The sequence below is a fragment of the Chanodichthys erythropterus genome, chromosome 13 (assembly GCF_024489055.1).
Source record: "Chanodichthys erythropterus isolate Z2021 chromosome 13, ASM2448905v1, whole genome shotgun sequence".
In the NCBI taxonomy this organism is placed as follows: domain Eukaryota; kingdom Metazoa; phylum Chordata; class Actinopteri; order Cypriniformes; family Xenocyprididae; genus Chanodichthys; species Chanodichthys erythropterus.
Genome location: NC_090233.1, coordinates 51581108 through 51602539, shown reverse-complemented (window position 1 = coordinate 51602539; position 21432 = coordinate 51581108). Strand labels below are relative to the sequence as shown.

The 21432-nt window shown below is 35.7% G+C and overlaps 1 protein-coding gene across 9 annotated transcripts in view; it reads right to left on the bottom strand.

The window, feature by feature from the left end:
- Positions 1-21432, bottom strand: part of mtmr4 (myotubularin related protein 4) — an 81693-nt gene that overhangs the window by 40389 nt on the left and 19872 nt on the right. For 5 of the 9 annotated variants that reach the window (XM_067405855.1, XM_067405861.1, XM_067405856.1 and 2 more), the window contains exon 3: positions 7731-8316. The exons of 3 other annotated variants lie outside the window; for them this stretch is intronic. In XM_067405855.1, the coding sequence (XP_067261956.1) occupies positions 7731-7775 (45 nt within the window). In that variant the 5' untranslated portion in view covers positions 7776-8316. Of the gene's footprint in view, positions 1-5216; positions 5274-7730; positions 8317-21432 lie in introns of those variants that run through there. One more of the 9 variants, XM_067405860.1, reaches the window with a different exon arrangement.

Genomic DNA, 21432 nt, shown 5'->3' with positions numbered 1-21432 from the left:
CGTACATCTTTTCTTTTTCAATAAGCCAATGGATCAGTTCTGCTGCGTTTGCATTCTGGTAAAACATGGAGACGTTTAGACATTGTGGTTTAATCTAACACCCAAACCTCCTTAAAAAGACACAGGACGGCCTTAGCGAAAAGAGATTTTACTCTCCTAACGAGCCTCGGCTGCAGACGTGCTATAAAAAGCTCAGAGTGACACTGGGATCTTCAAACGGCTGCAGTGAGAACACACAGACTCCTTCTTAAACAAGTTATAGGACAGAAATAGGACAGGGAATGATGCCAAAACTGAGACGAAAACGCAAGAAGAAACCAAACGTACGAAAAGTGATGCCATAAGTATAAGGGAGGAGGAGACCGTGATATTTTTAGCATCTGTCCGGAACAATGAGGCAAGAAACATTGTAACAACACAAGCCAAATGTTCCGACAACGTATTTCAAGAATGATCAGTGTTTACTGTTAACTAAAACTATTATAAATAAAATTTAATATAAATATTAGATGAAAAATGTCAAAAAATAAAAAATAAATAAATAAAATTGTTGCCTAAAAGTACTAAAACTTAAAATGAAATAAAAAAAAAAAAAAATGATAAAAGCACATAAAATTATTAAAATTAAAATTAAAACAAAAACTTAAATTATATAAATAAATGCCAATTCAAAATATAAAAAAACTACAATCGTTTATAAATATGGTAAAACGACACTGGTCACATTGTACATATTTAATTTAATTAATTAATTTATTTAATATTTATTTGTATTTATTTTTATTTATTAATATATATATTATTTCATTAATACGGTGCTAACAAATTTGTTTGTTTGTTTAGTTAGTAACTATAAACATGTCAAGAGTATAATTTAAAATTTAATTTTAAGATCATTAAATCATGAAAAAAAAACATCAGTAGTCATACATTGTACATATTTTATTAATTTTTTTTTATGCATTTAATTTATTATTTAATTTCTATTTTTATTTTATTTATTGATATATATTGAGTCAATGGAAAAGCAAAAACATCTTGTAGTGAGAAACGTCCATGTATAAAAAAACATTTTTAGACAAAAAAGATGGCAAAATCCCTTAAGGAGTCACACCGCTGTTACCATCTCACATAAGCAAACATCACCTTTGGGCTGTTTGAAGAAAACACAATGTTCTTGCGTCAAAAAAAATGGTTTATGAACCTTCAGATGAGGTCAGGTAAACCTGATACCATTCATCTCATCACTTCAAGACAGCCGCATGAACTCTCGGTGGAAAAATGGCCTGTCGGAGGCTCCGACGTCTCCTGTGGTCTCTGGGAACATGTTGATTGAGAACGCTGCATTTTTTTGCTTCGTCACGCTCTATTCTAGCCCATCCCTCGCTTTACCTCATTTGCTTGTTCTAAAGTAACAGTAGACGAACACAAGACGAAGCACTGAGTCAGGACGACGCTGCACTAATGCATTAACACACAAACCAGAGCGATTCTACATCACAATAATGGAAACTTCATGATTCATAGTTACTTTGGCTGGAAATGCAACCCAAAATGGTATCATTTTGTTAAGTAGTTTAAGTAGTAAAAATTAGTTTTACTGAAACATGAAGATATAAAAATTCAAAATATTAATAAAAAATACAATAGTATATAAATAATACTAAAATAACACTGGAGCTTTATGTCACTGGGTTATACGGCCCAGCTTCAGTTCTGTATTGTGTTACAGAACAACCACGAGCATGAATGAAATTATTGAAAGAGGTTTTTGGACGGGACAGCTATTGGTTTAATTCATTAAAACAATCATCATCTGCTGTAATCCAGAGGCAAGCGCATGAGTTAGATTGACTTTGAGAGATTATTACAGGACAGCTATTCAGATTAAAACACATTCAAACACTTCCTTTCAATGAGTCTCGTTTCCATGGATCGCTCAGGAATTCCAACTTCAGTTTACTCTTCCCACATATCCATGCACAATGGAGGAGAAGAAGTTCTATGCTTCATTAAAAAGTTCTTTGTCTGGGTTAACAGATTACCGGACAACGAGTCACTCATATTCAAAATATAAATGCAGAGTATCTACTGTGTGTAAATTGAGAATGGATGCATGTCATATTTATTTCCAACGTATACTAAAAAATATGCTGGATTAAAAACAACCCAAGTTGGGTTGAAAATGGACAAACCCAGCGGTTGGGTTAAATGTTTGCCCAACCTGCTGGGCAGGTTTATTTAAAAATGACTATGTCTGGCTTAAAATTAACCCCAAAATAGGTTGAAAATTAAAAATCAGACACATAATTACTAGAGGCAACAATAATAATCAAAAGGTGAACATTTATTAATAAGCAATTTAATACATTTATTGTTTATTATTCATTCAACTTATTAATAAATGTTCATTTCCAACATACTTTGGGTTAATTTTAAGCAATACAGTCATTTTTAAACAATAGTGGAGTTAAATAAAACTACCCAGCAGGTTGGGCAAACATTTACCCCAATCGCTGGGTTAAAACACCCCAATCGCTGGGTTAAAACACCCCAATCGCTGGGTTAAAACACCCCAATCGCTGGGTTAAAACACCCCAATCGCTGGGTTAAAACACCCCAATCGCTGGGTTAAAACACCCCAATCGCTGGGTTAAAACACCCCAATCGCTGGGTTAAAACACCCCAATCGCTGGGTTAAAACACCCCAATCGCTGGGTTAAAACACCCCAATCGCTGGGTTAAAACACCCCAATCGCTGGGTTAAAACACCCCAATCGCTGGGTTAAAACAATCCAATCGCTGGGATAAAACACCCCAATCGCTGGGTTAAAACACCCCAATCGCTGGGATAAAACACCCCAATCGCTGGGTTAAAACACCCCAATCGCTGGGTTAAAACACCCCAATCGCTGGGTTAAAACACCCCAATCGCTGGGTTAAAACAATCCAATCGCTGGGATAAAACACCCCAATCGCTGGGTTAAAACACCCCAATCGCTGGGTTAAAACACCCCAATCGCTGGGATAAAACACCCCAATCGCTGGGATAAAACACCCCAATCGCTGGGTTAAAACACCCCAATCGCTGGGATAAAACACCCCAATCGCTGGGATAAAACACCCCAATCGCTGGGTTAAAACACCCCAATCGCTGGGTTAAAACACCCCAATCGCTGGGATAAAACACCCCAATCGCTGGGTTAAAACACCCCAATCGCTGGGTTAAAACACCCCAATCGCTGGGTTAAAACACCCCAATCGCTGGGTTAAAACACCCCAATCGCTGGGATAAAACACCCCAATCGCTGGGTTAAAACACCCCAATCGCTGGGTTAAAACACCCCAATCGCTGGGATAAAACACCCCAATCGCTGGGATAAAACACCCCAATCGCTGGGTTAAAACACCCCAATCGCTGGGATAAAACACCCCAATCGCTGGGTTAAAACACCCCAATCGCTGGGTTAAAACACCCCAATCGCTGGGTTAAAACAATCCAATCGCTGGGATAAAACAATCCAATCGCTGGGATAAAACACCCCAATCGCTGGGTTAAAACAATCCAATCGCTGGGTTAAAACAATCCAATCGCTGGGATAAAACAATCCAATCGCTGGGATAAAACAATCCAATCGCTGGGATAAAACACCCCAATCGCTGGGTTAAAACACCCCAATCGCTGGGTTAAAACACCCCAATCGCTGGGATAAAACAATCCAATCGCTGGGATAAAACACCCCAAATAGCTGGGTTAAAACACCCCAATCGCTGGGTTAAAACAATCCAATTGCTGGGATAAAACACCCCAATCGCTGGGTTAACCAAATCGCTGGGTTAAAAAACCCCATTCACTGGGATTGTCCATTTAACCCAGCATTTTTTTGTGCATCAAAGCAGCTCAAAGCTTATTGCGTTTATTAAACGTCAAGCGGGTTACAAACAATGCTTAGTGAAGTTTTGTTCACGCATCAACAGAAAACAGCACAGACTAAAAGATATTTTTGCTGATTGTAGTTTATCCACATTGTTGCATGAAATTAAACGTCACAGTTTCGCCCGAAACCAAAAAAAAAAATTCAGTGCATCACTAACTACACTCAGGGTAATGCCGAGAAACAATCAAACCTCGGAAAGGAGAGAGGCAAAGATGAACGAGGAGGAAGAGAGATGAAGAACAAATGCATCTGAGTCTCTCCCGCTGCTACTGAATATTTCAGGAGCAGGAATATTTGAAAAGATCAGAGGCCTCACCAGGGCCCAACATGGAGCAAGTACACATGCGAAACAGCGATACGCAGAGATATCTGGGGCGGAACAGCACATATGTTGTTTCGTCTTAATATACATATCTGCACGAGAGCTCGACTAATAACCAACATCATGTACCCACATACAGGCCGAACGCACGATGTCCTTCAGTGCAGCGCCTCAGGAGATCCTACAGTGACCTGCAGTGTCCTTCAACACAGGACAGAGAAACTACAGCCAGTTTAATACTGTCAGATCCTCTTTACATGCCCATACATTCACACAGCTGGAGCCACACATCAGTTTAACTCTATATTAATGCAGCAAGATCCTTCAGGCAACCATTAACGCCTTCACTTAGACTAATGGACTACATCTAAGTTTCTTCTGCCATATAGAAACATTTAGTGTGATTATTAGTCAATTTATTATGTTGCATTCCACATTTATGTGCCAACAATCAATCATTAAATAATGCTTTAATTAGTGTAATTTTACAACAGCGATATGTATTTTAATCCAAGAATATCACTCTCTTATGTATATTTTTGACTTCACTTGTATCCGTTTTCACTTCTTTAGTTAAAGTTTTAGTAATTTTGTTGCATTTTTGTTAAATATGTCTGTTATTTTAGTTATTCATTCATTGTTTTTGCAAAGTTAAACTAAATCAAAGTTTTTTTTTTATTTTTTAAAATGATTAAATGTATAAAAATAATGCTGGTATATATATTTAAGAGAAGGAACATGTATATAATCCATATGCTCCTTTATTTCCACAGTTCTGTTCATTAGCTCACTAAACAAAACGTACAGCACTCATACACGACACAACAGTGCATGTAAATATAACTTATTAAATTAAATAGCAAAAGTGAGCTACATCGAAACAATTTCCTCCATATAACATTGAGGAAACGCTTTAATATTGAAGGTGTGTTAGTCACGACTCCCCATCAGCTCACCCGCGGGCCGCAGCGAACATGATGCCACCTCATGTGAGACATCACAGCTGCCAGCGTGGCTCCGAGAGCGGCAGGGGGACGGGCGTACAAGCGCGCGCCTGCACAGACTCATGGGACGGAAGACTGACAGACAGATCTCTCGTACAGGACTCCAAACATAGATTGAGTATGCAGGAAAATACATGCAAAACATGCGCCTGTAGAGAACACACATACACACACACACACAGTTCATATTACTGCTTAATCAGATACTGAGAGGACGTCACAGGGCGGAACAATCTTTGTTCATTTGATAAAAGCCTTTTACTGCTCTCACTGAGAAAAAACACTTAAATCAAGAGCAAATAGAGGAAAATATTCAGTGTAGGAGTATGCAATATGACCAAAATCTTACATCACGCATGAGTGACATTCAACTAATAAAATGCTTTATATGCCAAATCCATAAAATATGTTATCTATAATTATATTTTTTTGTTATTTTTATAGTTATTGTTTATTAGTTAATAAAATATAATTTTATAATAGATATTTTGCTGGAAACTCAACTAATAAAATACCAAATACCCATTACTTATTGTAAAAATAACATAACTAATTAAAAGATAGAATAATTGTGAAATAACGTTATTACGTTATTTCATAATCATTCTATATTTTCATTAGTTATGTTATTTTTAAAATTCTATAATATAATTTTGCTGGAAATTTGACATTATTTGCATATTTTACATATTCTGGTTAATTAAATTGTTTTGTGCCAATCAAACAGTCATGTACGGTTTGGGACACATCCCATTTTTTTTTTTATCACTCAGTTATAAATAAAACTTAGTCATCCTCACGCTTAGAAACATGCAAAACTACATATTTTTTATAAAAAAAACCCCAAACTTTTTATTGGTTTGTCAATTAATTGCGCTTAAAAAAAATCCATGTATAAAAAAGGCTGATGTTTTTTTATCTATCAATAAACTGGAAAAGTGTCATGCTAATGCATGACATCAACTGCCTTTAATGCGGATATATTCCTGATGGACCAATCGGACGCTCCAAAGGTCATCTTCAAGATCCTGACCTCTGACTATAAACACAAACATCCCTTCAGCCACGTCTCCACTTAAGTCGTCCTCATTAACGTCAAGAACGAGACGCAAAAGTGCTGAGCGAGACTCAACCTTCAGCACTACTGAGATAGCATCTCATCTCCTTACAATGTGTTACACTCTCTATAGGAGACACACTAGACGAGAGACATGTGCTCTTCAACACAAACACAAGAGCTCAACATAAACAACCAATCAAACAACAAACACACAGAATACTAGAGTTAAACCACATAGAAATATGGGAATCAAACCAAAAACTATAATATAATATAATATAATATAATATAATATAATATAATATAATATAATATAATATAATATAATATAATATAATATAATATAATATAATATAATATAATATAATATAATATAATATAATATAATATAATATAATATAATATAATATATAATAATACAATACAATACAATACAATATATGCATTATTCTAATATTATTATTATTTATTATTATATAATCTTCATTGCTATTTAACTAAATAATAATAATAATAATGATAATAATAATGAAAACATTATTATGCATTATATTAGTATTTTCATTATTATTAGTAACAATATAATAATATAATCGTTTATAAATAATGGTAAATGATATACTCTTATTATTAAACTTTATAATAATAATAATAAATGAAAAATTATATTATTGTTATTTATTATTTTTATTATTAAAATTATAAATAATCTTCATTACTATTAAACTAAATAATAATAATGAAAATATATTAGATTATTATTTTCATTAGAATTAACAACAACAACAACAACAACAACCTATAATATAATACAATATATTATTTATAATTATTATTATTATTATTCTACTAAATAATGATAAATAAAAATTATACTCTTTTCATTATTAAACTACATAATAATATAAAATAGATTATTATAATAAATTATATGATATTCTATGATATATATTATATTAATTAGTAACAACAACAACATAATTGATGTAATAAATAAAAAACATTAAGTAAAATATTATTACTACTACTACCACTACTACTATTTATTATAATTTACTACTACTACTAAAAATAATAATAAAAACTCACAACAATTACTGTCATTTTTTCTCAATCGTTTTCAAACAATAAAGAGAATCTATAATGAAAAAGACTAATTTCCTCCATATTCTTAGTATAAATCTTAATCTGTTGTTTCTTCTGAACTTCTCTCTCTCTCTCTCTCTCTCTCCCAGTGCAGCAGCTGATCTGATGCTGTTCATGAGTAGATCTGCTCGCTATCACACACTCTTACTCTCTTCACTTGTTTTCTCAGCGGAAACGGCACATCTGTACAGTCACGTGTCGTCGATCACTGAACCACAGCTGCAGCACACACACACACACACACACAGAGCATCACTTACGAAGCAGTTGAGCATTGAGCAGGAGACGCGGTTGGTCCGGCTCATGGCGCGAGGAGGGAGGGAGCGGTTGCCCGGGAGACACGCACTCGGATGAGAAACGCCGCAAGACCAGCCGGCAAAACCATCCTTCCCTCGGCGGAGACCAGCGTGTTTCTCGCCACCTCTCTCTCTCTCTCTCTCTTTCTCTCACACACCCCCCGATCAGAAAGATGCACAATCCCACACGTACAGTCCAGAGGTCCCTGTTGCTCAGGTGACCAGAATATTCCAGAACAAAAGACGAGTCGCTGGTGAAAGCAGGACAGGAGAGGAGACAGGTACACCGGCGTCAGCACAGACCAGATCAGAGATGGAGAGAGAGAGAATTAGAAAGGGTATTGCCTGATGCTAAGCTCCGCCCTCGTGCACTGCATCCCCCTCACGTGCACGCTCACTCGCTCGACCACTCGCTCTCTCTCTTTATTCCTGCGTTCACCCTTCACCGAGATCTCATCCCTGCCAGCTTGCAACCTCAGCAAGATGGCAGCACAGCAGATATTACTGCATTCACGTTCACAAAAAAGACAATGTTTCCTCAGTTTTCAGTCTGAAATAAACGAGACGGGAAATAAAGACACAATGAATGACTCGTACACTCATAATCAGACAACTTTCCAGGCACAATGTGTCTGTTCACACTGAACTGATGTTTAATATTTAATTAAAGGAGCAGGATTGTTTGAGTCACGCCTCTTTAGAAACAGCTCATAACACTCGTTAAACGCCTTATTTAATGAATGCAAGAACAAATCACTTAGTAACGAGGTTGTTCATGTGGCAATGTGTTGTTATATACACAGAATATTGTTTTGATATATTATTTATATATTTGAAAAAAAAAAATATATATATATATATTTTAAGAAAAATATTTTGATTTATATTTTCATATTAATTTTAATATTAGGATTTCCTTATTTTTAATATTATCATCCTTTACTTTTTTAATAATTGTAATGTTAATTTTATTTTATAAAATTGTATATTATTTAAATTTATAAAAAGTATACATATAAATAGAATGGCAGTGTCGTTTAAATAAAAATAATAATTTTACAAGTTTCATATAATTTTTATATATTTTAAATAGGATTATTATATTTTTATAAGATTTTTTTAAGAAAAAATATTGTTTTATATTTTAATATTAATTTTAATATTAGGATTTTATATTATCAAATATTATTTTTAATATTATTCCTTATTTTAAATAATATTGTCATCCTTTACTTTTTTAATAATTGTAATATTCATTTTATTTTATAAAATTGTATATTATTTAAATTTATAAAAAGTATACATATAAATAGAATGGCAGTGTCGTTTAAATAAAAATAATTTTAAGAGTTTCATATAATTTTTATATATTTTAAATAGGATTATTCTATTTTGATCAGATTTTTTTTTATTTCATATTAAGTTAATATATTTAATATATTAGGATATAACAATTTTTTTTTGTAATATTATTCCTTATTTTTAATATTAATATCCTTTACATTTTTATAATATTTATTTTTATTTATAAAAAATAATAGCAAAATATAAAGCTCTGAAGCTTGGTTGTTCATTTTTTTAAAATGTTTTTTATATTTATATATTTAAATAGGATTATTATATTTGGATTTAAAATTTTATATCATTTCATTTATAAAAACATACATATAAATATAACAATAAAATATAAAGCTTTGTTGATCATATATCGTTTTGTTAAAAATAAATAAAAATAATAATTTTACATTTTAGATGTTTTTATAATATTTATATATTTTAAATAGGATTATTATTATATTTTGATAAGATTGTAATTTTTTATTTCTTTTTATATATTTTGATTTATATTTCATATCCATTTTAATATTAGGACATAACAATTTTACATTTTTTATATATTTTTCCTTTTTTCAATGTTATGTAAATGTTTATAATCATTTTAATATTAGTCTTATATTATTTCATTTATAAAACTCATTAAATTTTATATTTATATTTATGCATTTGGCAGATCCTTTAATCCAAATCCGCTTTCGTTACATTTTATCAGTTCATGAATTCCCTGGGAACCGAACCCAAGACCTTGGTGCACGTTACACTGCTTAAGATTTCCATCCCTAGCACACAAACACATACACACAAAAGGAAACACATGTAATAAAGCATCACTAGCAACACAAGTCACAGGCTGATCACATTAACACATCCTTCAGTGTCAGTTTGGTCTCTTGATTTGCTGCGATGTGCTGCATGGCTGCAGCGCGGGGGGAGGGGACGCATCAGCGAGCAGTCACGATGAGCGAGAGACACCGACAAACACAGAGAGAGAGAGAATACGCAGCGGCACCAGTGACACAGCATTCTTCAGCATCTCCCCTCCCTCCCTCCGAGCACCGTCCGTCTCCATTGTAACATGCTGAGGGAGACTCGCTCAGCAAATTTCCCAGCATGCAACGCTGTCTGCACTAAAAGGACGTGCTGTACCTCAGAGTCCCGTCTCTAAGAGAGACTCCAAAACGCTCAGAGCGTGACGAACGTGCCACGATGTGCTGTTCCCGAGGGTCATTCTTACCACGCAGAACATTATGTCCACATCAAATACGTCTTTCTTATTGAATTAAATATTAAAAACGCACAATTTCAAACACATGGAAAATCATATTAGTTATTTTTCTAACTAACATTATACCTCCTTTAAGTCAACAAAAGGGTGAATTTTAAATCAATATCCCACTAAAATGAAAAATATATTTTATAAATCAATAACATATTTCTAGGATAGCTTTTAATTGATTTTATTCTCACATGTACACAAAAATACACGTTTTGTATTTTTGTGTGAGCATTGTAAGAAGCTTGATTTAAAGGAACTATGTAAAATAACGTTTTTTCCGTCTGATTTAACGTGAAAGTGAAGGTTGAGACGGCATTGCACAGGGAATCTCTGCTGTCGTGACACAGAGGAAGAGAATGAATGATTTAAGCTCTTTAAGACATATTAAGTCACGACTCTACCACATGACAACCACGCACGCCCGAAATACTACACCATGAGCATCTAACTGCAACACAAGTGTATTCAGCACACTTACATTATATATACAGCCTTGGTGAGCAGACGAAACTTTTAAAAACATTAAAACTCTTAGTGGTTCCAAACTTTTGGGCTGTACTGTATGTATGTATGTAATATATATATATATATATGTATATATTAGTGATCGACCGATATTGATTTTTTATAACCGATACCGATTATTTGCATGTTTATGTACCCGATAACCGATATGCAGAACCGATATTTATTTACTGTTATACTTCTGTTTTTGACAATTATTACAACACAAATGAGCTGAACAAACCATTTTATTTATAACAATCACTCCCTTCTTGCATACAAAAAAAAAAAAAAAAACTTTACTGAATAATATTAGCTGGAATATATAACATTGTCAGGAAAGTAACAAACAAAACAGCATATATCATTGCATTTTCCAACTAGTGTTATTAATTATTATGTTTTGTCGGTCTAGATCAGTGGTCGCCAACCCGTCGATCGCGATCGACCGGTCGATCTTTATCACTGTTCCAGTAGCTCGCGGAAACAACAGAAATATGAGTGCAAAAATACATTACATTTCTCCAGTCTTTGTACTGTATTTTTGTATTTATTTTTCTGTTTTTTTTTTTTTTTCTGGAGCTACTAGGACAGACAGATAAAGGTAAATAGCCCACATCATGTCTGAGTCGGTAAACGGCCGTAAACAAGAGGCCAGAGACGCTGAAGACGGACGCGAAGAGGAGACAATTCTGTAACTTAGCAGGCAGAGCAGCTCACTGTTCACGATGCTCGAAATATAGGAAGAAAATATAAATATTGAATTAGGGGTTAGGGTTACATGAATGTGAATGACATCTCTAAAAGGAATTACTGTCTTCAGAAAAAAATCGATGGTAATGGCATTTTATTTTCCTCTTACCTCCGAATAAAGTAGCTAATTATTAGCGCAGTCAAAGACACTAGCTGCGTTCCATTCGACAGGCCCTACGCAGTGTTCACTGCTCTGTACTCCCTGAGCACGGTATATCAGTTTAAGTGGACTTCGCTGGTAATAATCACTAATTTGGAACGCCCTGCAAACGTCAAAGAAAGTCAACGACGGTGTTGCGCAAATTATGATATAACAAATAAATATTTTAATTTACTTTCGAATTTAAAATTGACCCTTAACAGATTTGAAGCTGTAACTGTCATGCCAAATGAAAATAAATTATAATTTGGTTAACTGTAGCTATGTATTCTTAATCCACCATCTGGGTCTCATCTCGTGCGCTTTCTTTTCCACGTGCAGCTGCATAAACACTTCTGAGGTAAATAAAGTAAAATAAAAAATGACAGAGCCTCAGCTGCTTTTCAACACTTTTACTTTGTCAGGCTTATTCATACAATAAAATATGCAACACTCATTGCCATAACCTCATATTTTCGTTCGTATAATAACAATATTTATGAATAATCAAAATTCAAATGTAAATTCCTCCATCAGAGAGCCGTTTAATAATTCTTTCAGCGGCTCTGCTCCATCGAAGTTCTGACTGGTGACGCGGTGCGCAATGACAGTTGGGTAATTTTACCTCTCTACTTCCTGTGAAGTGAAGCATCGATGTTCCCTTATTCCCTATGCCATTCGCAGTGCCCTTCGTACTGAACATGTTCGCTCCATTCGGAATGGAATCTCACTTAAGATGGCGAAATACCCTGTGAAGTCCACTTCGCAGTCCACTTACGGTCGAATGGAACGCACCTACTTTGGCGCAGTTCAGCTTTGTTTACACAGCGGTAACCAAGGAAACACTGTATCACTGGTGCTCCATAAGCGCCACCTGCTGTCAGAGAGTGAATTTGCGTCTCATTCAGCCTGTCTGCTGTTTTTGTTTCAAGCTTTTTTGTGTAGCATATAATTTCACAAAGATAAAGTCAGACCGTTGTGTTTTTGCTTTAAATCTTGAAATTAAATCTCAATTAATTCAAATAAAAAATAAAAAAATGCTCATGCAATGTGATAGCATCTTTGTTTGGATTGTGATTAAAAAGCAGTGGTTCCCTCTAATTTGAAATGGCTATGTATTTTTGTTTATAATAATGCTAATAATAAATATCTGCAACCAGTATGAGAATCGGCCAATTTGCTTGTAAAAATAAATAAATAAATCAGAATCTAAATTGGCCACGAAAAAAAAAATATTAAATACAATCTGGGCTGTCTTTTTCTATCAAGTAGATCTTGTCTTTCATAAAGGTCGAGGTCAGGGATCTTGGGCTTAAAAAGGTTGGTGACCACTGGTCTAGATCATGAAATGCTTTCTAAAAAAGTGCTGTAAGTTATCTATGCATTTACACAAAACTATAAATTGGGCTACTCAACCGCGATCGCGTGTGGAGATACTAAATAATTTCCACAGAGCTGCATTTATTTAGATTTGTATTAACTAAAAAATGGTTATGTAGTAAATCAAATGATTATATAATCTAATAAAGTTAAACAGCACTTGTCAGCTGGCATTTTATGATCTAAATTTAATCTAACGTTAAATCATGAAATGCCAACTGACAAAGTGCTGTTTGACTTAATCAACCGCGATCGTGCATGGAGATAATAAATAATTAATTTCCACAAAGCGGTAGGCTATATTTATATGTGTATTAGCTAAATAATTGTTATGTAGTAAATTATAATATAATCTAGGGTGTTTAAACAAGATAATCTTGTCAAAAGTTTCATTCAGTGGCCGTGCTTAAGCCTCCTGATCATCCGTCAGTTGCTAGGCAATATGAACGAACTTTTTCTTCTAGCCTAACGGTGAGCAAATACAACAGATAGAGAATTAAATTCAGCGCTTTTATTTTCAACATGCACTCATTCACGTCTGTTTTATTTAACTCATGTAAAGTTACGTCTTTATTGGGGCAGGACATGACGAATTACACTACGTGACTCAATGAGTTTGTCTCAATTGTTTAGAAACAAGCTGCATAAATTAACTATATCAGGAATTTATGTCTCAGATCTCATTTGTGCATGTCTGTTATGTTAAATAAAGTTGATTAATTAAAGCAAACCAAGCAGAACATATACTTTACCTGTGCACTGAGTTGTTGTTGACTGATCTCCTCAGACGGAGGAAGTGTCAAAACGGCCACAAGATGGCACCGTAAATCGGCAAATCCGATATTACAAAACCGATACCCGATTATGGAAAAATGCTTAAATATCGGTAAACCAATACATCGGTCGATCACTAGTATATATTATATATATATATATATATATATATATATATATATATATATATATATATATATATATATATATATATATATATATATATGGGTTAGGGTGTATATATATATATATATATATATACACACACACATTACAGCCCAAAAGTTTGGAAGCACTAAGATTTTTAATGTTTTTAAAAGAAGTTTCGTCTGCTCACCAAGGCTACATTTATTTATTTATACTATCACACTAAAATTAACAACTCAAATGACTCCCGAACACTTTTCAAAACCTTCTCTTCTCTTCTTTGCCCTCCTCCCCTCCCTCCCACATCAGTTCTTACAGCTGATGACTTTGCCACTTTCTTCACACATAAAATAACAACCATCAGCGGCCAATTCTCCACACCACACACTGACAAGAACATCTTAATTGAAAACACACAAATTCTCCCCTCCTTCTCCATGCTTTCTGAGGCAGATGTTTCCAAACTCATTCTTTCCAATCACCCTACTACCTGTCCGCTAGACCCTATCCCCACTCCTCTTCTTCAGGCCATCTCCTCCTCAATTCTACCTGCACTCACTCACATTATCAATTCCTCCCTTCACACTGGAACATTTCCCACAGCTTTTAAGCAGGCTAGGATTACCCCACTGCTTAAGAAACCCACTCTGAATCCAGCTCTTTTAGAAAACTACAGACCAGTATCCCTTCTTCCTTTCATTGCTAAGACACTTGAGAGAGTTGTATTCAACCAACTGTCTACTTATCTCTCACAGAACAACCTCCTTGACAACCACCAGTCTGGTTTCAAGAGTGGCCACTCTACTGAGACTGCCCTGCTCTCAGTCACTGAAGCCCTGAGACTGGCACGAGCATCTTCAAAATCATCAGTACTCATCTTGCTGGACCTGTCTGCTGCCTTTGACACAGTGAACCACCAGATCCTCCTGTCTACACTCATGTCGAAGGGCATCACGGGAACCGCGCTCCAGTGGTTCGAGTCTTACCTCTCAGGTAGGTCCTTCAGGGTATCTTGGAGAGGTGAGGTGTCCAAGTCACATCATCTTGCTACTGGGGTACCTCAGGGCTCTGTGCTTGGTCCACTTCTCTTCTCCATCTACACGTCATCACTAGGATCGGTCATTCAGGATCATGGTTTCTCCCATCACTGTTATGCTGATGACACACAACTCTACCTCTCATTCCAACCAGATGATCCGACGGTTGCTGGTCGCATCACAGCCTGCCTGACAGCCATTTCTGCCTGGATGAAGGACCACCACCTCCAACTCAACCTTGCAAAAACGGAACTGCTTGTGATCGGTGCAAACCCAACACTTCATCACAACCTTTCAGTTCAACTTGGGTCTTCAACCATCACTCCTTCCAGGACAGCCAGAAACCTTGGAGTGGTGATGGATGCTGGTCTAACCTTCACAGATCATGTTGCAGCAACGACCCGGTCCTGCAGATTTGCCTTGTACAACATCAGGAAGATTAGACCCTTCCTATCTGAACATTCCACACAAATTCTTGTCCAAGCTCTTGTTCTATCCAGACTGGACTACTGTAATGCTCTCTTGGCTGGCCTTCCAGCATGCACTATCAAGCCTCTACAACTGATCCAAAATGCTGCAGCAAGACTGGTCTTCAACGAACCGAAGAGAGCGCACGTCACTCCTCTCTTCATCAGTCTGCACTGGCTGCCAGTAGCTGCTCGCATCCAATTCAAGGCTCTGATGTTTGCTTACAGAACGACAGCTGGCTCTGCACCGCTATACCTTAACTCACTACTTCAGACTTACGCGCCCTCCAGAAACCTGCGTTCTGCAAGTGAACGGCGCCTTGTGGTGCCATCACATAGGGGCACAAAATCACTCTCACGGACCTTCTCCGGGACTGTTCCTGGCTGGTGGAATGACCTACCACGCTCTATCCGAGCAGCCGAGTCTCTAGCCATTTTCAAAAAAATGCTAAAGACGTATCTTTTTCGTCAGCACTTGACCCAGTAGTAGTAGCACTTACCTTGACTAATATTCTTCTCCTATCTGTGTATTTATTTATTTAAAAAAAAAAAAAAAAAAAAAAAAAAAAAAATTCGCTATGAGCACTTTACTGACATAACTGTGACTTCACTCAGCACTTATACACTGCTGTTCTCATGTTGATTTAATTGATTCTACTACTCTCATTTGTAAGTCGCTTTGGATAAAAGCGTCTGCTAAATGACTAAATGTAAATGTAAAATGTAAATTTATTTAATTAAAAATACAGTAAAAACAGTAATATTGTGAAATATTACAATTTAAAATAACTGTGTACTATTTAAATATATTTGACAAAGTAATTTATTCCTGTGATGCAAAGCTGAATTTTCAGCATCATTACTCCAGTCTTCAGTGTCACATGATCCCTGTACTGTATATTATAATATATATTTATATATAAATTATATATATATATATATATATATATATATATATATATATACACACACAGATGGAGGTTGTGTATGTGAATCGCTGCATGCAGACGTGGCCTTCTGACCCCAGGACAGCTATATTTAGTAAAGGTGGACACCCTGCCACAGACAGATTGACCTTTCGGCACAAAACACGTCTCACGTACACGTCGTTCCCTGTAACCTGATGAGCATGTGACACAAACGCATGACAGAGACTTACAAAAACACCAACAATTGACTCTTAACTGTGTGATCCACTAGAGCAACACTTACTGTCGCAATCATTCATCAAGTGCAACTACATTCTGAGGCCATCATTCTGAGTAATATATAATAAAAATACATCAAAGTAGACTGATCAAAACACCATTATTACACAAAAACTAAAATAAAAACTCGGACAGACATAGAATGTAGAATGATAGAATGAATGATAGAATGAAAGAATGACAGTTAGAACAATAGAATGATATTACAATAGAATGACAGATAGAACGCAAGAATGACAGAATGATAGAACGACAGACAGAACAAAAGAATGACAGATAGAATAGAATGAAAGAACAACAAATAGAGATAGAACGCTAGCTGGATAGAACGGTAGACCGACAGAGAGAACGACAGAGTGACAGAATGATTTAAGGACAGATAGAATGACAGAAAAACAGATAAAAACAGCTGATAGAATGCTAGAATGACAGAACGGAAGAATGGCAGATAAAACAACAGAAAGAGAACAAAAGAATGACAAAATGAAAGAACGACAGATAAAATGATAGAATGAAAGAATGACAGATAGAACAATAGAATGATAGAATGATATTATGAAAGAATGACAGATAGAACGATAGAACTAATGATAGAACGCAAGAATGACATAAAACAAAAGAACGGCAGATAGAATAGAATGAAAGAACAACAAATAGAGATAGAACACTAGCTGGATAGAATGACAGAACGATAGACTGACAGAGAGAATGACAGAACGATAGAATGATTTAAGGACAGATAGAATGACAAAAGAAAAAAACAACAGATAAAAACAGCTGATAGAATGCTAGAATGACAGATAGAATGATAGAACGGTATTACAACAGAACGACAGATAGAACGAAAGAATAAAACAACAGAAAGAGAACAAAAGAATGACAAAATGAAAGAACGACAGATAGAATGAAAGAATGACAAATAGAACAATAGAATGATAGAATGATATTATGAAAGAATGACAGATAAAATAAAAGAACGGCAGATAGAATAAAATGAAAGAACAACAAATAGAGATAGAACGCTAGCTGGATAGAACGATAGAACGACAGAGAACGACAGAACAACAGACAGACAGAATGATAGAATGATTTAAGGACAGATGGAATGATACAATGACAGAATGACAGAAAAAACAACAGATAAAAACAGCTGATAGAACAACAGAATGACAGATAGAACGACAGGCCAATAGAATGAACGATAGAACGACATAGAATGATAGAATGACAGAATGAAGGATAGAACGACAGACAGACGGAGTGATAGCACAACAGTATGCTCCAGAGCGATGGATGGAGCTGTTTTCATAGATCAGTGTACAGTACCTTCATGGAAACTCACTGGAATCAGTCTGCAGCGAATGAGGCCATAAAACAACTCAGTGAAACTGTACCCAGTTCCTCCGTCAGGTACATGTTTCCATACAGACACACACAGGTGAGCTCAGAGTGACATCATGCGGCGTGGCGTGTTCAGCCCCACCTTCATACGGACAAAAACAAGGTAAAAGATCCTTCTTGTCTCTTACCACACAATACCCTACTGAATAAAACCTGCACGGCTGAACTCAACACCGATGCGTTTATTTTACGCTTTATAAAGCGTGGCTCAATGAGAGTGAAAGGAGACAAAATACATCTGATCAGGAACAGACCGTGCAGGACGATTGTTTTTCAGGTGTAGGAATGACAGACACACCTATGGGAAAACTCACCTCAACAAAACGCTTTATCCTGAACTGAACTTGAATTGAAACAGATGCAGAATTAGAATTCAAATATGAATTTCCTGTGCGTTTCCGCAGCCAATTTGATTCAAATTCATACTCAAATATTGAAAGGAGTCAATTCTCAAAGCTGCAGTCCGCAACTTTTTTGGTGTTAAAAATTTTTACAAAAATGATATAATGAGAATATACAACATGAATCCATTTTCCAAACCATGTTTTTGTCTTATCCTGAATCATTATGGTACACTTATAATAAGTTCTTATATTCAGACTATTTCAGACCAGACTGGTAGGACTCGCCACAGCTTTAAAGGGATAGTTCACCCAAAAATGAGTGAGCTGGCCAGTCAGATCAAAGTTTCATATTTGAATAATAAACTATATTAAACATTTTATATATAATATTAGACTATTATTTAAACTTTTAATATTTGACGACTATTTTATGATTGAAATATTCAGGGACCGACAGCAATATCCAGTGATGCAAACTAGTCAACAGTTTTATGAAATTTCGCCATTTTGGATTAAAACAAATATTATTTAATTAAAATGATGTGATTAATGTAATTCATAACTGAATGTGACGAGACAAGAAACGTTTTGCGTTTTTGACATATTAGACATACAAATAAGAGTGAATATTTAAAAAAAAAAATATTTGCAAATACTTTAAATTGATTACTTAAGAACTACAATAGACCTGGTACTTTTACCCTTCTTCTTTCTCGTTATTCCCTTCTCATCTTTTAATTATTTAGTTCATTTTAATAATAAAAAAAATTTTTTGGGGCTTAAAAATCTCAACCCCCATTCACTCACATTAGGCAAGGCAAGGCAAGGCAATTTTATTTGTATAGCACATTTCATACACAATGGTAATTCAAAGTGCTTTACATAAAAAAGAATAATAAAAATAGAACATAAGGAATAGAAATAACAGTAAAAACAGAATTTTGCTATCTGGATGGAAGAGCTAGGAAGTCTCAGGGAGTTTTTTGTTGTTGTCGTCCATCAGAGTTGGATCTAAACGGATCTATTCATCAGAGCAGATCAGAATGGATCTTCCTCATCCAACAGGACTGCTACCTGTTAGGGCACTTCAAACTGATAAATATAGTTTCAATCTTTTATTCATTATAAAGCTTGGAAGAGCCAGGATATTTTTAATATAACTCTGATGTGTTTGACTGAAAGAAGAAAGTCATATACAGCTAGGATGGCTTGATGGTGATTAAATTATGGGATAATTTTCATTTTTGGGTGAACTAACCCTTTAACCCTTCAAAAACCCATTAAAAAGTTGAGGACGATGAAACTGGAAGGCCTAAAGGCAGGAAAACACCAAGCCGACGCAGACAAACTAGTGGCGACGAAATCAGACTGCAGGTTCTGGGTCCAAAGTTGCCCTGACACACCAAACCGACGGCCAAGCAGCACGTCCGTTTCATTAAGATGAAATGCCTTTCCGTACCAGCAGGTGGCAGTAGCTGAACAGCCAATCAGAATGATCAGATGGCCCGACGAGCTCCGATGCTGAATCAACATGTTGAATCGGCCGAAAAAAAGCAGACGAGGACCAACTTCAGCCGACGGTGCAGAACACACTGAGAAAACTTAGTCGACCAACGAACAAACTACCCAACGGCCAACCATCAGCTCGGTGTGTTCCTGCCTTTAAACTCGATTCCAGGTTTTGGTTTACAAAAATACATCACTACAGCACTCTATACTGATTATATTAGCTCAGATTCTGAATGGATAAGAATGGAAACCATGTTTTCTATCCTCAACAGAAAACTATCATGAGAATCATGTAGAAACGTTCTTAAAATAACAACAACAACAAGAAAAAAACACTAGCTAATTTACCAAACGGAGTCTCAAGAGAACATTCAATAATAAAAACAGTCCAAATTATCACATTCAGAACATCTTCACACAAACATTTTCCAGCCACTTTGTTCCCCAGACAATTAAAGAGCACAACACAATGGAAACTGTGACCGCAACGGGCCAGTGAGAACCATTGACCGTCTCCACTCGACCGGAACACAGAACCGGCATCAGGCCCAGGCTTCCCATCCGCTCACACCGACCAATTAGTTACTAGGAAAAGGGCAACTGCATTGGGCAGGTTCTGGTTCCATCGCAATGAGACAACAACATGGCTTCTACTAAGAGTTTATGAGCAGCTCTTGGCACGAGCTTTGCTCTGGATGGGCCGCAGTGCAGTGCAGTTCACTCTTGAGCATTGAGGTTTACAACCGGTCTCAAGGAAGACGAGGCACAGGCTGTGCTTTGTTTACGGAGCGCACTAAGTGTTTAATGAGCATCGAGGGGACGCGTTCACTCGCTCAGAGTGCCACAACATAATGGAAAACCCAACTACAGCCACGGCTTTTCACGGCTCTGCTCACAGAAACTGAATAAAGGTAAAATCAGGAGCATACATCCACAACTCCAAGTTCGGTTCTGATAACAGTTCTTGAACGCCCACATTCTATGGAACACCAAACAAAAAGAAGTTTACTAGAAGTAATCAATTTTTTTTTATGAAATCATTACGGAACCATCAAGAGAAATCGGAATCATTGAATTCCTAACGATTTCCATCCCTTGACCAAACATCAGCTGAATTCTACTGATTGGCTAATGAACTGATATTACTTAGTGGAAGAACTGTTTATTCAGATTATTAAATGATATTATTACTTATTATCAAAGCTATGCATGTTATATTGATCTTATCATGATAAAGAGGGTTTTAGGCACTCTACTTTAGTTTTACCACAGATATAAAGGTGTTCTTTGGGTATAATACACCGTATCACACAGCCACTTGAACATGGCCTCATACATGATAATTTAAAGGTGCCCTAGAATCAAAATTTGAATTTACCTCGGCATAGT